We start from the raw sequence: 15,958 nt of genomic DNA on the forward strand, positions 1-15,958 counted from the left end.
CCATGTTTTGACCCAGTAAAACCACAAACTCCAATGTGTTTTACTGGGATTTTATGAGAGACCAACACAAAGTGTATAATTTTGAAGTGGAAGTGAGATGATGGTTTTAAAAGGTTTTACAACAGACTATGCAGGATTTGGATTATAGCTGACAACAAGCCAGAGTCACAGATTCTCTGAGCTGTGGAGATCTTCAACTCCTGCAGGGTTACCGTTGTCTTCTTAGCTGCTTCCTTCTCATTTGATGAACTGACCGAGGGTCAGTAAGACATTCCAAACTGCGGATTTGCCTTTTAGTCTTAGCCTGCTTCAAGCTTCTCAGCAATTTCATCCTTGATCTGCCTGATGCATCTATACGATGCACATTTTTCACTATTGTTTTATAAAGCCTGTGAGGCTTTCACAGATTATCAGTGTTTATACTGAGATTAAATTATATAGGTGGACTTTTAATTAGGTCACTTCTGAATTAAATTTCTCATTTCTGATTTTTTTATGTATATATTTAAGCAATTGGAATAAGTTAAATGGATACAAAACATTTCAGATTTTTATTTGTAATTTTTTAAGAAAACCATGAATTATTTTCCTTGCATTTCACAATTTTGTCAAAACGCATATCTACACAGCGCTATTAAGTTTTCAGCTATAAACTATAGTCATTATCGTTCTTATGCATACCAAAACAAATGACATACAGAAGTATCATGTTCTACTTATTTAGTGCAAGCGACACCGTTACTTCAAATCTAAGTGAATAAATCATGTTTAAGTGCTTATATGGAGCTCGAACTCAACGCATAAGAAATCCACTAGAAGCTTGTTTATGCGACTCATTTAAAACCATCTGCTTATTTTGAGCTATATCTTACATTCTCTGACAAGACAAAGAAGGTCTGTGTCTGAATCTCATCTCAACATTGCTGGATTTGGTTTCATAAAGATCCAAATGCTAAGTTCTTGAGACGGTTGTGGGCTGCTGTAAATTATCCTCGGAGAGATAAAATCTAAAATGTTCTCCAGTTCCAGACTTTTCCAGCACTTCTCATAAGAGAAGATGCTGCAATCCCAGCGGATGAACTCCAGCACTGATTAGTTTTATACCCCAAACCACATGGGGTTATGGCTGACAAACATGCATGCTTAAACAAACACGTTCCGCCCTGGACAGTTTATACTCTAATAAAAGGAGGAAATTGGTAGAGTGGCAGTGCAAACAGGGTCTGTTGTGTTATTAAAGTTCCCAGAGTCATCATTCAGCTCAATGAAGAAATGCACACATTGCCCTCAAGGGTCTAAACTGGACATCATGTCATCATATAAAACAATATGATGGCATATCAGACGAAAGGATCCAATATTTCATCGGACCAGATGAATATAACTCATCTGCTCAGTTCTTGTGTGCTAAATTTCATTTGTATGTTGTAAAAACGTACAAACAATCATTCCTGGGCTTTTAAAGAAACGCAAATTGCTGCAGTGACAGCCGGATCCCACAGGTTTGTCTGGACTGCCAGTGGAATGTGTTCACTCTCCCGACTGTGGTGGTACACAAGAGAGTTGTTGTGTTTCTAGTCTCCTCAGCTGCTTCTGACACCGAGATGCTCACAAGGAACGGATTTTTCAGCATTCTTTGAGGTTTCGTGTGCATATTATGAAACTCTAACATGCATCAATGTAAAAAGTGCATGCAGGAATGTTATGTACTGACAAGCCAATCCAAAATTCGTTTGTTTAATTTCTATCTCGACATCTATAATTATGGAAAGCAATTCCACTGCTGAATGACATTCCTCACATAAATGCAGTTGAATGAGTTTCTATGGTTTACAAAACTATACAAGGCCGAATGAACTCCTAAACAGTATACGTAAAAATGTCAGTTTTCAGAAGCTTTTGCAGCAAGTATGAGCCGCAATAAATATTTTTTGTGAAACACAATTGGAATAAAAAGTCAAATCAATCTAATATCTTTTCAATGATATTTATTGCAACTAACCCACTAATTTTGTCTTCATATTTTTACAACTGTGCCACAAAAAATAGGCTGTTTCTAATTTATTTATGAATAATACTAATATTTATCGACAGTAAAGCAGATTAACAAAGGGTTTTTAGAAGTGAAAAATGTAAAATCTAAAGGGTGGTTCTTCAAACACTTTCTGCAAAAGAAGCTAAATTAAAGCTTAGCAAGCCATTATTTGCTAGTTGCTCACAGCCAGAGGATTGTAATGTCATTAGCATGGGTGGGAAAATGTTTCTTAGTAATTGGGTCAAATTGTATTTGTGAAATGGTTGACTGTCAAAGAATGGATCCATGCAGCCAGGGAGATCAGAAATCTGACCTCTGTCCTCAGGCATGGCTGACCTCAACAAATGTCCAGACAAATGCCTCATCTCCTTCAAATGTAAATAAGTGGTTATAAATATGTAAAAAGTACTTGGTGGGATGTGATAGGGTTGATAAACATGCTCACACTGCTGTTTTAAAACAAAATGTGAACAACAGATAATAATCAGGAATGTGTTTATCTGGCCAGAATAGATAGCTCAATAACAACACATGCCTACTTCTTAACGAACTATGTAATCAGAAGAGTCTCCAGGCTCTGCAGCACACAGCAGTCTGCCTGTATGACGTGATGGTGTTATTCAGGTTCTGCACGGCCCTCAGGACGAGTATTTATGGATTGTGACTGATCCACATACAAAACTCAAGAGTGCATTCAGGAGGGATATAGCCACGTCTAAAGTACAGAGCATCTATTTTCTTCAACCCATCGTGGGATTTTATTTGACTTAGACACTGTGTATACGTGATATTCCCGCTTTATTGAACAAATTAAGTACAATCTCTACTGCATCATCTGTTCTTTACATTATATGATCCTTTTTAAGAACAGACGTGTGTATTTTGTTAAAGGTTACAACCTGCACAGCTTTTCTCATGACATGAGCCGCAGCAACGTAATTTCAGTTTGTTTTAAAATAAGCTAGTATGTGATTCTCAGACTGTATATCAAATTTCTTTCATACAATAAAGAAAAAAGCACTAATGATTCCTATTTAGGCTAAATTATATCATATTATGCCATTACTATTTTAAGACAAGTTGTTTACAAGAACTTAACGTAAGGAACACTAAACCTTTTTGACATTCTGGTCTTTATTTAGAAGCGCCTGCTGATAATAGTTGAGTGGCGTACCTGCAGTAGGCAGAAAAGCCACTCTGTGCTTGTGGCTGGAGCTTCAAAATGAAGGTTTCATCAATAAGAGCGATGTGTGGTGCTCCCTTTAGTTTCCATGACTGTTTTTTAATGACTGGAAATATTTTCCAGCTATCAAAATGGTATTTCTTTGAGCAAACAAAGAGTTGAAGCTTTCTTATAACAAGCTAAACAGCAGTGTACAGAAACAGGTGGGGGAAGGGCTCTCCTGTTCTATATTTGAAATAGGAAACGAAAACATGACTCAATCACTTTGGCATCGTCTTAAAAAATGTTTGATTTATTAAAACCAGTTTTGAAACCACAATATTTGTATTCCTCACTACTCGTGACTGGCTGATACCTACTTGATACTGTTTTCATTGTTAATTTAATATTAAAAGAGTTGGATTATTGATGTACTGTCTGTATCTGTGTCATAGTCGCAATTTGATCCTTTTTTTCTCCAAACACTCATAACAGATATCTAAAAACAATATCTGCCACTATTATTCACGCCTCTCTTTCTCATGTTTTGTTATATAAACACAAAACCAGCATTTACATTTTACATCTTATTCCCTCTAGCCAGATCATGTAAACTAACAAGCTGCAGAATCGAAACCTTATCAATTTATCTTTACGGAGTGCAGGTTGCATTCATGAGATGTTTTGCATTACAAATTTATGACGCTGGATTCCAGTAAGGCTGCATTATCCAACGTCACTCACCAACCGTCTTGCTCAAAGACAAGGAAGGTAAAAATGACGTTCTCTGCGTCCCATTAAACGCTGGTGAAAGGCAACGGTCTGTTCTTGTCTGGCAATGCTCAGAGGCCACAACAGACCTCCTTTCAACAGCCATGCGTGCGTGTGTGTGTAAAAGTGTGTGTTCTGCATGCCTTTGAGGGAAAACAGAGGCTGACGACTATCTGGAAAGGTGAGGGGCGGCTGGACTTTTCCAACGGTTTTATTTTATGACAGAGCAATGCTTGAGCAGTGAACAACAAAGACTGGGATGACAGAGAGATGAGGCCCAGAAACCACGACCACAACAATGGCAGAAAGATGAGACAGCAGAGCAGAGAAGAAACAATGAAGGTGAAGAGAAACTTAATCTAAAGGGGGTCAACAAAAAAATCCCAGAACAATAAAGAAAGAAACCCTTTGATTTTCCTCAACAATAGCAGGTTTTTCTTAATAGAAACTCAAAAAAATATGATGGCTAACCTTTCACTATTAGCTATAAGTAATCATTTACTATTCTTATAAAAACTAAACTGACATGTACTTACACAGTTTTAAAAACTGCTTCCTAGAGTTTAAAAATGGTCAAGATGACAAGAAAAAGATCAAACATTTAAAACGACTAAATCTGTATAAACATGCAGATTTGTCCAGGTTTGAGTTTAGAACCAAGTATTTCCATAAAGTACACTTTAGAGCTGGTGGCTGCACCCGTGAATTACGTCTAAAAGTCATGTCTTCACAAATGCAAATAAATGAACAGACAATGTGCAAACAGAGGCTTGAAGCAACATTATTCAATCACTTATCACCTGGACTCCAAAAACAGACATCCACTTTAAGGTAGGAAGGAAAACATACCACAGAGAAAAAAAGCTCAGTTCCAACAGATTTCTTAGAAACCCCCCTCCCCACACATAATCACATGCATGCACACAAACACTCCCCTGCTGGTATGCAAAGCACTTACCGTGTGTAAAATGTGTGTGTGCAAGTGTGAGAATGTCTTGTCCCCTGCTGAAGTGAAGAGCACCAGTGAGAGGCCAGATTCTGCTGTGGCAGATCCCTGCTTGGCCCTCCCACTCAAGTCTGACATGTGACTCAGCATGCAAAGCATCAAGATCCGCCCATTTCCTCCAAACATCCCCCCCTCTCCAGAGAAAGAAAAAAAAAAATAGATCACAGTGAACAGAGACAAAGAGTTATTATCTGTTTGCCGGGAGCAGAATCTAGGCAGGAGCACAGACTAGGTGTGTCTACACAGCCCCTTTTAAATAACTATTATGCTTCTTAACTCACAGGATCACTTAATACCCTGCTAAGTCTGCGTGTTTTATAATGTCTGCTTCAGTACATCGCATTCATTCATCAGACACTCAATGTCGAAATAATTTCCTTTGAGATGCTTTCCTAAATTTCTGGAAGCAGTGATCAAAAATGATCATGCCAAACTTGAGAAGTTGGTTGTAAACTCAAATTTCTGATCAGTGAAAGCCGCATAACAAAACATGAACAACACTCTTCTGTGGAGATGTTGCTACTCCGTGGAAATAAGAAGTCAGCTATTATGGAATTAGTGACAAAATAAAGTCAAAGGAAACACAAAAGATGTAAAAAGATATTTCAAAGGAGCTCTTTTTCTATTACAAGTCAAGACGTGGTTGCATTTTAGTCAGGCTGCAAGACAGTGAGACCTTAGCCTATAGTAAGAAGCCCTAATGTAAGAAAAGTTGATCCGTTTTAGTCATTTTTTAAATATCTGTTTGGCATGGAAGATGCTATATTTCAAATGCAATCGCTAGGAGATCTCAAAATTAACGTGAGGGCCTTCATCAGAGGTGCCAAAGTGTGGTGCAGAGGTAATTGGACATCCTAGAAATAAATTTCTCCAGGCACACAACCAAAAGATCTGTAAAAGTTTGGTCCAACTGGAGATGGACATATTCTTAAAATGGAAAAAGATTGGGTACACAGTGCTCAGCTTTAATAATCACCCTTTTATTTTATTTTCACATTAAATAGTTCCACAAACGCCCATCCACTCTTAATCTAAAGCAGACTTGGTTGAACTAATTTATTAAACTTGGCTAAGTGCAAGTATTTTTCTTTCTTTTTTTTTTTTTTTTTTTTACAAAAACTGGAGTAAATCCTGTTCTTGCTGCTGGAAATAGCAATTTTTGTAGCAGATATTAGAGAGGCACAGCACAATGCATGCCTTTTATTTTAATCATTAAACATGAAAGATTTTGTTTGATTTTCTGAATTTAAAGCGATAATATTAAAACTATAAAAAATATTACTTCACTGCACATTTTTAATAGAAAAAAACCCCATTTTATCTTGCATTCATGGAAGGTACCTGCAGTATAAACTTTTTTAAAACAGCATGCTCAAGTTAGAGAAACTTGCAAATAATTAATGACCATTCACAGCAGGAAGACTAGAAACAAATGTTTTGAATGTTGTAAATTATACTTCTTAGATAAAAGTATAGATTCAGCCAATTAAAGTTTTACAAAAACTGAATAGAAGAACATTTCTCAGTTGTAATAATACATATTTGCAGAGAAGAAATACAGCAACTGTTTAACTTAAAGTGGTAAAGAATGGAGAAAACACAAATAGAGCAACTTGAACCACATTTAATGTCTGACATATGGCAATGATGTGGCTTTAAACATACCGGGCTCTTTATTGCTTTTCTTCAGGAGAATGTTTGTGTAATTAAAAGGTAAGAGAGACAGCCGTTTCCCTTTTAAGTATAATTATGCTTCCACTTATGCATTAGTATGAATTTAACCCCAGTGGTACAGATGGAGAAACACCATGCGTCTGAAAAACTAGGGAACACCAAATGCAAGGAATTACTTTGTGCACTCTTGTTATGTCAAAAAAGCTCTTCTCATGGACAGTAAAAGCTTGATGTACCAGTGTTGGCTGGGTTCTCCAACAAAAACGCAGGTGATCATATGTGTCTGGTAAAAACACAGTCGGGCCAAATGTGGAGAGAAAACCAACTTTTGCCGTTTCACAAATTAGGAAAAAAAAAAGAAAAACTCTCCATTTTCCCAAAAGTGAAGTCTCCAGGTCTCTTTCACTTTAGCTGCCTCTGTTTATATACTAAAGTTCCTGACTTCATTAATCTCAATCATGTTATGTCTACATCTTATTGCTTATGGACTTTTGCTGAACAAACTTATCGGAGTCGTCACACTGAAGATTATCTCTCAGAGATGCTGTTTTGCACCTGCAAGGAAAGTCGGACCATCTTCTGTCCTTGAATATAAAACCGTATCTTTTGTCTCTGTCTGGCAAAGCGTTTCACTCCGACACGTACAACAGTGTTTGAGACTTTGAGTAAGATATTAAAACCTGAACTGGTGCTTTTCACCTCAACAGTTCTTGGATGTTATTAATAATTTGGTGCTGGACATAAGATGTCGGCAAACATGTTTTGGTACAGACCAGGACATAAGGCTTCAATCTCCTACCTCATATTAAGAGACATTAAGAGAAGGGAGGGCTGGGATTTATTAACTTAAAGTTAATCCACTGTTATCTGATGAGACACTGAGTGTAATAAATTATTCTGTCACAATCTAGAAAAGATTGGTTATGTTTGACTCAAGGTAGGATACAGAAAAATCCCGAAAGTCCTTATGAGTTTCATACAGCAGAGTTCTAGAGAACAATGGAAGACCTTTATATGGATATAAAGGCCCTTCTTTAAAGTATTTTAAAGGTAGAGTTCACTGAAAACCTGATTTATCTGATTCTGTGAAGACATTTACAGAATAAAAGAGCATATTCCTTCATTTTCAGAGTAAAAAAAGTGATCAAGTGGTTCCAAAGTCCCATTTCCTCCCCAGAGAGAAACGGCTGACCTTATGAAAGGAAAATATGGGCCTAAATATGTTGTCTGTTTGGATTAAGCAAAAGATTTGCAATTCTTTGAAAGGTTAGAAAAGTTGAGTGAAATTTAAAAAAGCCACCTAATTTATATTCTTTCTCAGCCTTATTGCAGTGCGTCTGAACTTTGACCTCAACTCCTGTTCTTCCATGTCTACAATGATATCCCTCTCACTCACACCATCAGCTGATAACAGTGATCCAGAAGATCAAGATCAGTTCCAGATACTGAAGCTTCTCAATGCAGCAAATGTTATCAGCAACATTTGGACGGATACGACATGCTTGTGTTTGGGTGCTACTGAGCCTTACTGACCTCTGACCTTTGGAATGCTCTCTAAACTCAGGGTGGAGGAGGAACAAACAAACAAGGAGATGAGACAGCAGAGAAGACTGAACAGACCTGTCAGACATTTACTCCATCTGGGAAACCTGGACATTGACTGAGGGACTGTCTGAACAACCCAGAGAACCAACACCATGAATCCAGAACCAGTTGGACTGATAGGGAGTGGGAGGACAGCAGGAGGGAGGACTATGGTGCAGTGACGCCAGCAACAAGAGGCTGAGCGATGAGACATTGCAGATAAGTTATCCACACACTGGACAATGCAACGAAGAAGTTCTTCCTTGCTCACTTTGTTCACATATAGACATTTCTGGGCTAATATCAGAGCACTGTTCTCAGTTTTTTCCTAGCTAACTCTGCATTGTAAAGAAAAGGAAAATTTATGTTTTAAAGTGAAGTGCAAGTAAAGAGGTACACCAAAAAGACACGCACCCACAAAATACAACATTTAACTGGATATAAATATAGATAAAATACAGATAAAACTTCTTTTACAAGCTGCTCTCCCCTCATATTTGAAAGACAAAAAAAAATGAAAATCTTGGAGTTGAAGCTTTGTTCTTACAAATGTTTTTCGGCAGATCATGAAGATATAATTAAATGATTATACTGCTTAGATTGCCAATCTAAAGTGTTAGATTGTTGTTTTGTTTAAGAGTCAACTATTGACTATAAAACCTATTTTATACCTATTGACACCACAACAGTCCAGTCACTGCATTATTTGCTGAAAAACTGCCAGCATTGACACATGATAACCATGTTACAAGCAAGTTAAATTAATCCTCTTGTAAGAAAGCCCTCCCCTCTCTCTTTTTGAGCTTCTCCTTAGAGATGCAGACTTCTGTGTGACCCTGCATGCATGCAGAGTGAGTCATTCATCACTTATCCAATGGTGCACTCCTTTATTAAAGACCCTGCTGAGCAGGATATCATGTTTAAAGATTAAAAATCCCCCTTTCGAGGAGAAGATGACATTGTAATAGAAAGCCAGTGACATGGGGTTGATGTTTGTGGACATTTCTGAGCCAAGATGTTGTCATGTGTTGGCAAGTGAGAGCGTAGGACTGCCTGGCAGACCGCTAGCAGAGTTTATTGCAGCTGTTCAGGGCCTTTCACACATGTAGTTTTGTTTTCCTGTGCAGTAGAATCCAGGCACGTCCTGGGTCTGAACGTTTTTTATATTTTCTACAGCAAAAGATCCCACTTTTCCTTACTTTTTATCCCATTATAACCACAACATAGTTCACATTTTATTTGGAGTTTATGTGATAGACCAACATAAAAAAGTGCATAAAAGGAAATTGGAAATAAAATGTCATGTTTCCTTTTTGCTAAATAAAAATCTGAGAAAAAAAAACAAGTTATTTAGCCCAACTGAGTTAATTCGGAACCACCTTTCTTTGCAATTACAACAGTAAGTATTTTAGTGTTTATCTGTACCATCTTTTGCAACAAAAGACTGCAACTTCAGCTCATTCTTTATTGCAAAACAGCATACATTCACACCAACTGTATCAAGAGCTTTTAAACATAAATATTGTAGACACATACTCTCATTTGGATTATGGTCCAAGGTTTAACTGTGATACTTGATAGAATGAATAACCTTTGATCTAAGCCACCCATTGCAGCTCTGACTATATGACATCCTGCTGAAATGTGAGCTTCTACCCCAGACACATAACCCTTTGCATTGCCCTGTATTTACCGCCATTAATTTTTCCATTAACTTACCATCTGCTCTATCTTTGTAGAAGAAAATCAACCCCATTGCATGATGCTGCCAACACAATAAAGATGGTGTTTTCAGGGTGATATGCAATGTTAGTTTTTCTACTCGCACCTAATTTGTCTGACCAGATCACCTTCCCCTCTGTGTTTTCTGTGTCCTCCCCAAGCTTCACTTCTCACGTCTTAACAGCTGTTTTCTTCTTCCATGAAGGGCAGATGTGCGGTTTTACCGGGGATCTTTACATTTCCTCCACAGTGAATAATGATGTGCTTTATTCAAAAAATGTGTATTATTTCTCTTGTACTTCATAATTTAACAGTGTTTTGTTTTGGGCTATCACATAAAATAATGTAATGTGACAAAATGTTGAAAAAAGTTTGAGGCGTAAGAACACTTTTGAAGCCGATGTATATATCGTAACTTAAGAAGTGTTGTGGTCTGCATTGTACTGTAAGATATGAGACAAATTTCTCCAAAAGGTTTAGTCACACCATGGTTATCACATGGATGTTTTTCAGGGACTCCCTATGTGAAACATGTGGGTGGTGACGACAGAGGAACTAAATATTTCCTTTGTGTGTGTTATTTTACACTCTTTTGCCCTGCCCAGAGGGAATAGCCAAGCCTTCATTCAGGAAATTAGATGAAATGTAAGTGTGTCTGCATTTTAGTGCAGTTGTGTGTTTATGGACACAACCCAAATCAACTGAAGTCAAATATTTTCTGTTGGGGGGACAAAACATTTTCCAGAGTCAACCAAATAACTGTTTTGAAGAGTTTGGTGTAAAGATATCCAAATCCAAACCCTAAACTGGGTACGTCTTGAGAAAACAAACTACAATAATTTCCCCAAAAAGTAGTGGAAACATTGAGTGACTGTGTCTATTGTTATGAGGCTGTCGCATGCATACAGCTCTCTGGGAAAAGCGGAAGTTATTCCTCGGATGTGAGGATTTTTAGCAACAGTCAAAATAAGTATCCATCAGTGTTTTGAAAACAGATTGTGAAGCCTCAAAAGCAAACTGGGCTTTCTGGATAAATTAAGAGTCAGAAAGCAGATCCTCCGTACGTCTCTAAGTGTTAACGATTGCCACAAAGATTTTACAGGCTCAACGCCCTGCAATTATTAGAAAGACGGTTGTGTAAGAGCATCTCCTGTTGGCGGCTGGAGGGATTGCAGCAGGTTTAGTAAACAACAGAAAGCTGTGCAAAACTAAAGAAAAAATAATACATTTAAACAAATAAATAGAACAAAACAAAACACAGTTAATGTGGGGGAATGGGTGAACTTCAACATGCTATTGATTTGTTGCTATCACAAGAGCAATATTTGAATTAGTGTTGAAAGATAGGCAATTCATATTCAGTTAATTATTAAAAAGGTATGACTGAAGTCCTTTAGAAACCACTGGGCGTGGCTTTTAAGCACACCCAGCCGATCAAAACAAGCACTATGGCCACAGTTCCCATTACATGTTTCAACTAAAACCTAAGATCTGGTTTCACTAACCAGGAAACAGAAACTCTGAGGAAGTCATACGAGCTGAGCACAAAACACAGAGCTCAGACAAACATCAGTCTACAGCACTGTCAGGTAGGTAAGCTTTCTTATTTCACTGAAGAAAATGTTTCACAAAAGGCAACAATTTAGTAAATTTAAGCATATCTTTAATATTCAGAGGAGAAATGCGTTGTATAATTCTACATCTATATTTGAAAGATGTAATCTTTTGACCAGGAAATGTATTGTTTTTGTGTAAACAGCGACATGTCAGTAGTTAATGCTGATTTTAAGGAATACTGCAATAGGGCATTTCAACTCTTTCAATTTGAAAAACAATACGTAATATAAATTCACACTTTGGTGTAGTAGCATTATCTCACAATGAAAAGACTTAACTGTTTAATGAAGTCAGCAATATCGTAATTATTATCACCCCCAAGGACCATTGTCTACGATGTCCTCTTTATTAGCCATTTACTAACAGTACTGCAGTTGGTAGCACTGTTGTCAGCAAGAAGGTCTCACAGTCCAAAAACATGACTGTCAGGTTAATTGGTCTCTGCATGGTTGTTTGTCCTGTCTGTCTCTGTGTTGTCCTGCGATGGACTGGCGACCTGTCCAGGGTGAACCCTGCCTCTTGCCTGAAATGTCTCGCTGGAGACGGGCACCAGCACCCCTCCTTACCCAACTAGGGAAAAGGGTGTAAGAGGATGGATGGATAGTAATTTACTTATTTAGGTTGATCAGTTTCTAGGAACTTCTAATTAGAAATCTATGACTTTATGTTTATATGGCATGAATATGACAAAGAAATTTCTTTTAACGTATCCTACTATTCCGGATAACGATCCTTGTTTGTCCCTCCATCAGTCACAGTGAGAAGGCTTGTGAGGCATGAAATAATCGCACTGTTAGAGAACTGCACAGGTTAACAGGTTTTTATGAACAAACTTTGTATACTATCTGCATGCCACCTCATTGTTTGGAAAGCCAGAAAAGTCTTTTTGAATCTGATCAAAAACGTTAACACATGTAGCCCGCTAAAGTCTACTGGGAGTTTAACTGGAACCAGGTGCTTTAGTCAGATGAGCTTCAGCTTTTCAGCAAAAAAACCCCCAGGTGGGCTTGGTAATAAAACACAACAGAATTATGTGAGAAAAGCTCAGTGTATATTGTTGAGTATGGTGGAGGATGTTTGATGATGTGATCATGTAGTCCACTTTGGGAATGGCTAAAAAGCCTTTTACGCGTCCTCAAACCTCCTGAAACATACAAAAGGACTAAGTGGTCGCTAAAGCAAACATCAGGGGTGATTTTGTAAAAGAAGAAAAAAAAAAAAAAAAAAAAAAAGCTAAAAGTTTTATTTTTCGAAAGGTTTTCCTTGCATATTTGTGCTGGACAAAATTTTAAAAAAAGCAAGAAGAAAAGCTTACCATTATTTTTTAAAAGTCTAATATTTTAACGCATCAATTCATTTTCTAATACCTTTCTCAGTGAAACTGATTCTTATTGATCAATATGAGTTAAAATTATGGTAAAAATAATATCACTAAATCATTACTGAGTAATTCAAGACAGGGCAAAAAGGGTATATTTTCAGTTAACATAATGAGACAAAATTTTCAAAAAGTGTATGCAATGATATTGTATGATATAGGTTTAGTAATTTCTAAATATTCCTACAGGATGGGGAAGTTCTCAGGAACAAGTCCAGGTCTGTGTGTGGCTCTGCTTCTTCTCCTGACCTCAGCATCGGCAGTGCAAGTCCTCAAAACCATCAATGACCTGAAGAAACTCAACTTTGGCTCGTCGGTGCCAAAACACAGTCTTTTGCTCCTGCACTGGTTTGCCAATGAAGTTGACATTGACAATAACAATGTTATAAGGCTAACCTTTGACCCTGATGAAGGTGATTATGGCTCACATCACTATGGAAACTATGAAAGGCTTTTGGATCCACTGCCTCATGGACACGTCAGATATCGATACTTTACTGTTGGTAATCTCAATCAAGATTCGTCGTCTGATCTCCCATCGTACGTTGTCCATCCGCGGATTGAATATGAGGGAAGAAACAGAGATCGGATCATATTCAGAGTAAGGGAGCAGAATGTGGGACAGCATATAATAGACAGAGTCTACATCACACAGCATTTTGAGACATCAGATAATCAAGGGACAAGGTATGACCCAGACTATACATACCAGATCACTACCAGCCTTCTGAGACAGATCAGTCAATTTTCTGTGGAGGCGAATGATTTTAACACACTGACAAACCTCAGAGATAACTTCAGAAGCAACGCTGATAATTTCCAACTGAGAGAGATTAGAAACTTGTGGGGTGACCTTGCTTGTCTGGGCTTATTCTTGTTTATTGTAATCCAGGAAAAGTACTGCTCTAACCAGCAACCCAACAACAGACGTCAGTCTTCAGCGAAAAGAAACACACAACCTGATTATGTTGTCAGCATCCCAGAGAGCAGACCAAGCAGACCAAGCAGAAGCTCTGAGGTGTCCATAAGAATCCCTCATCATCACAGTAGTGATGTGACGCTTCAGGTGATGACAGATTCAAAAGGAACAGCCAAAATAATTTGGAGAAATATTCCAGTGACTAACTACAATAGCGGTTTGATGGTTGCACTTTATAGGAGCGATGAGGATGAGGAACCACTGACTTATAAGTCTGTTAGAAACGCAAAATCAGGCACCTATGACACATCGGTACCACTGAATGAAGGCCTACAGGTCCGGCTACATGAAGTGAAAACAGTATGTTGCTTCTGGTCTCGTCCTGGAGAGGAGATAGACAGAGGTCCAGAGTTCAGAAATCCCACAGCAGCCGTCAATATAAAAGGCTACAATGCAAGCCTGCAACTTTTCGCAAAGGATGGCAAAGCTTGTGCTCGCTTATATGTGAAAACTTCTTTCACTGATTGGATGTCTCAATTCAAAGACTCATGGGTTGGCTTTTACACATCTGCAGATAAATCTACAAACAACTATGAATGGTGGCAGTGGCAATGGGCAAAGAAATTTGAACAGAACAGTAATTTGCATGGCAGTCCGGACACTGTTGTTTATGAGTACTGCTCTAATATGACGATTGCTCCAGGAGTCCAAGCAAGATTCATACTGAAAAACGATACAGAGAAAGCACGCACCCCCTGCTGGAAATGAGAAAGACTGAATCAAATGCACTGAAGACAGTCATGTTGCACTGAATGTATTGTATAAAGCTGTATGTTATTTTCCCTGCTTTTCAAATCACTTTGGACCTGGACAATCAAATGATCCCAAAGATGACCCTTAGGATCATTGCAATGGCACAGAATATCAGGTGTGAATCAACATACAGAATGCCAGACTGTATTCCAGATAAATTGTACTGTGTTTTTAATAAAAAAATAATGTAAACAAACAAAAGAAATCCACCAAATAAGGATTAATTCATTTCTTACAAGTGTCCTACATTGTGACTGAGCTTTCAGGGCTCTCTGACTAGATGCAAAAACAACTTATTTTTACCACTGTATTTGCTTGTGTGCCCACAAGTACAGAAGTGAAGTGTGCAGAAGATCCAAACACCAGATAAGTTTCTTTTGTGCAATCTTATGCGCAAACAGCTATATCTGAGGAACTAGTGGCTTTTGTCCTCTCTGAACATAATGTGCTCTGAGTGAGGCTTATAAAGGAGACACAACAACATTATCTCACAGTGAACAGCTGTGAGGACTTTTTATTATTATGGAGAGAAAGAGTCTAAGTGATGTCAATAATGGTGAGGATGTGGTTAAAATATTCAACCTGCATTGTGAAATACAAACATACATACTCTCTCCTATATTACAATATTGTTGTGCCATCTAAAGTCCAAATGCAAGAAAAAGCTTTCATTTTTGTCTTTTAAGAAAAACTGACCTGTTTAATTACTGTTTACGTAAGCACAGAAAAGGAGAGGATATAGGTAAGAAATCATACAGATGTAAATTAGCTGGCAACGACGCTACTTTATTTACTAACTAAGCTATTTCTAAAAGCCAAGTGGTGGCTTTTAGAGAATTTTATTTAGGGGTGTTGCAGTGAAACGGGTCTTAAAATATGAAAGGTGAACTTGAACATCAGTACCTGTGTGTAAGACTTTTTCTGGTTTTTCTTGCTGATTGACGAGGTTTATCATTCTTTAAAGTGGACAGGTTTAGTCACAAATTGTTTTCATAGTTTGAATTTCACCAACAATGGCACTCATGTTTTGCAACATTGTTTCATTTTTACCCATTACAGTAGCTAATACAAAACATGTATCTCTTAAAGTAGCAATGGAACAAAAGTAAAATATTAATATGTCATAGTGCTTTAGTAGTGGATATTTGCATCAAGATTTCAAATAAATACATTGTGAACTAATGATATTCCTTACGCCAATCTCTTTGCGCAACAACAATACCTAAAGGCTAGAGACATCTGAACTATTTACTCACAGCCAAGAAACAATTCCTGGC

At 37.7% G+C, this 15,958-nt stretch overlaps 2 protein-coding genes across 6 annotated transcripts in view; one reads left to right on the forward strand and one right to left on the reverse strand.

The window, feature by feature from the left end:
* LOC106933477 (neuronal-specific septin-3-like) overlaps window positions 1-15,958 on the reverse strand; it is a 107,188-nt gene that overhangs the window by 15,727 nt on the left and 75,503 nt on the right. The gene's annotated exons all lie outside the window — the stretch shown is intronic.
* On the forward strand, window positions 11,405-14,886 carry LOC106933478 (uncharacterized). 2 transcript variants are annotated; one of them, XM_088008303.1, is made up of 2 exons: window positions 11,405-11,547; window positions 13,139-14,886. In XM_088008303.1, exon 2 carries the CDS (start codon window positions 13,140-13,142, stop codon window positions 14,634-14,636), a length of 1,497 nt encoding a protein of 498 aa, XP_087864429.1. In that variant the 5' UTR covers window positions 11,405-11,547; window position 13,139; the 3' UTR covers window positions 14,637-14,886. The 2 variants fall into 2 exon arrangements, with proteins under 2 accessions (XP_087864429.1, XP_014868241.2); XM_015012755.2 differs by having other exon boundaries at window positions 11,405-11,543.

This window comes from Poecilia mexicana, unplaced genomic scaffold (assembly GCF_051168715.1).
Source record: "Poecilia mexicana isolate PSO_F unplaced genomic scaffold, ASM5116871v1 scaffold_8, whole genome shotgun sequence".
In the NCBI taxonomy this organism is placed as follows: domain Eukaryota; kingdom Metazoa; phylum Chordata; class Actinopteri; order Cyprinodontiformes; family Poeciliidae; genus Poecilia; species Poecilia mexicana.

Bases quoted from the DNA above. Each gene is read 5' to 3' on its own strand.
- LOC106933478 (XM_088008303.1), top strand. From the start codon at position 13,140: ATGGGGAAGTTCTCAGGAACAAGTCCAGGTCTGTGTGTGGCTCTGCTT.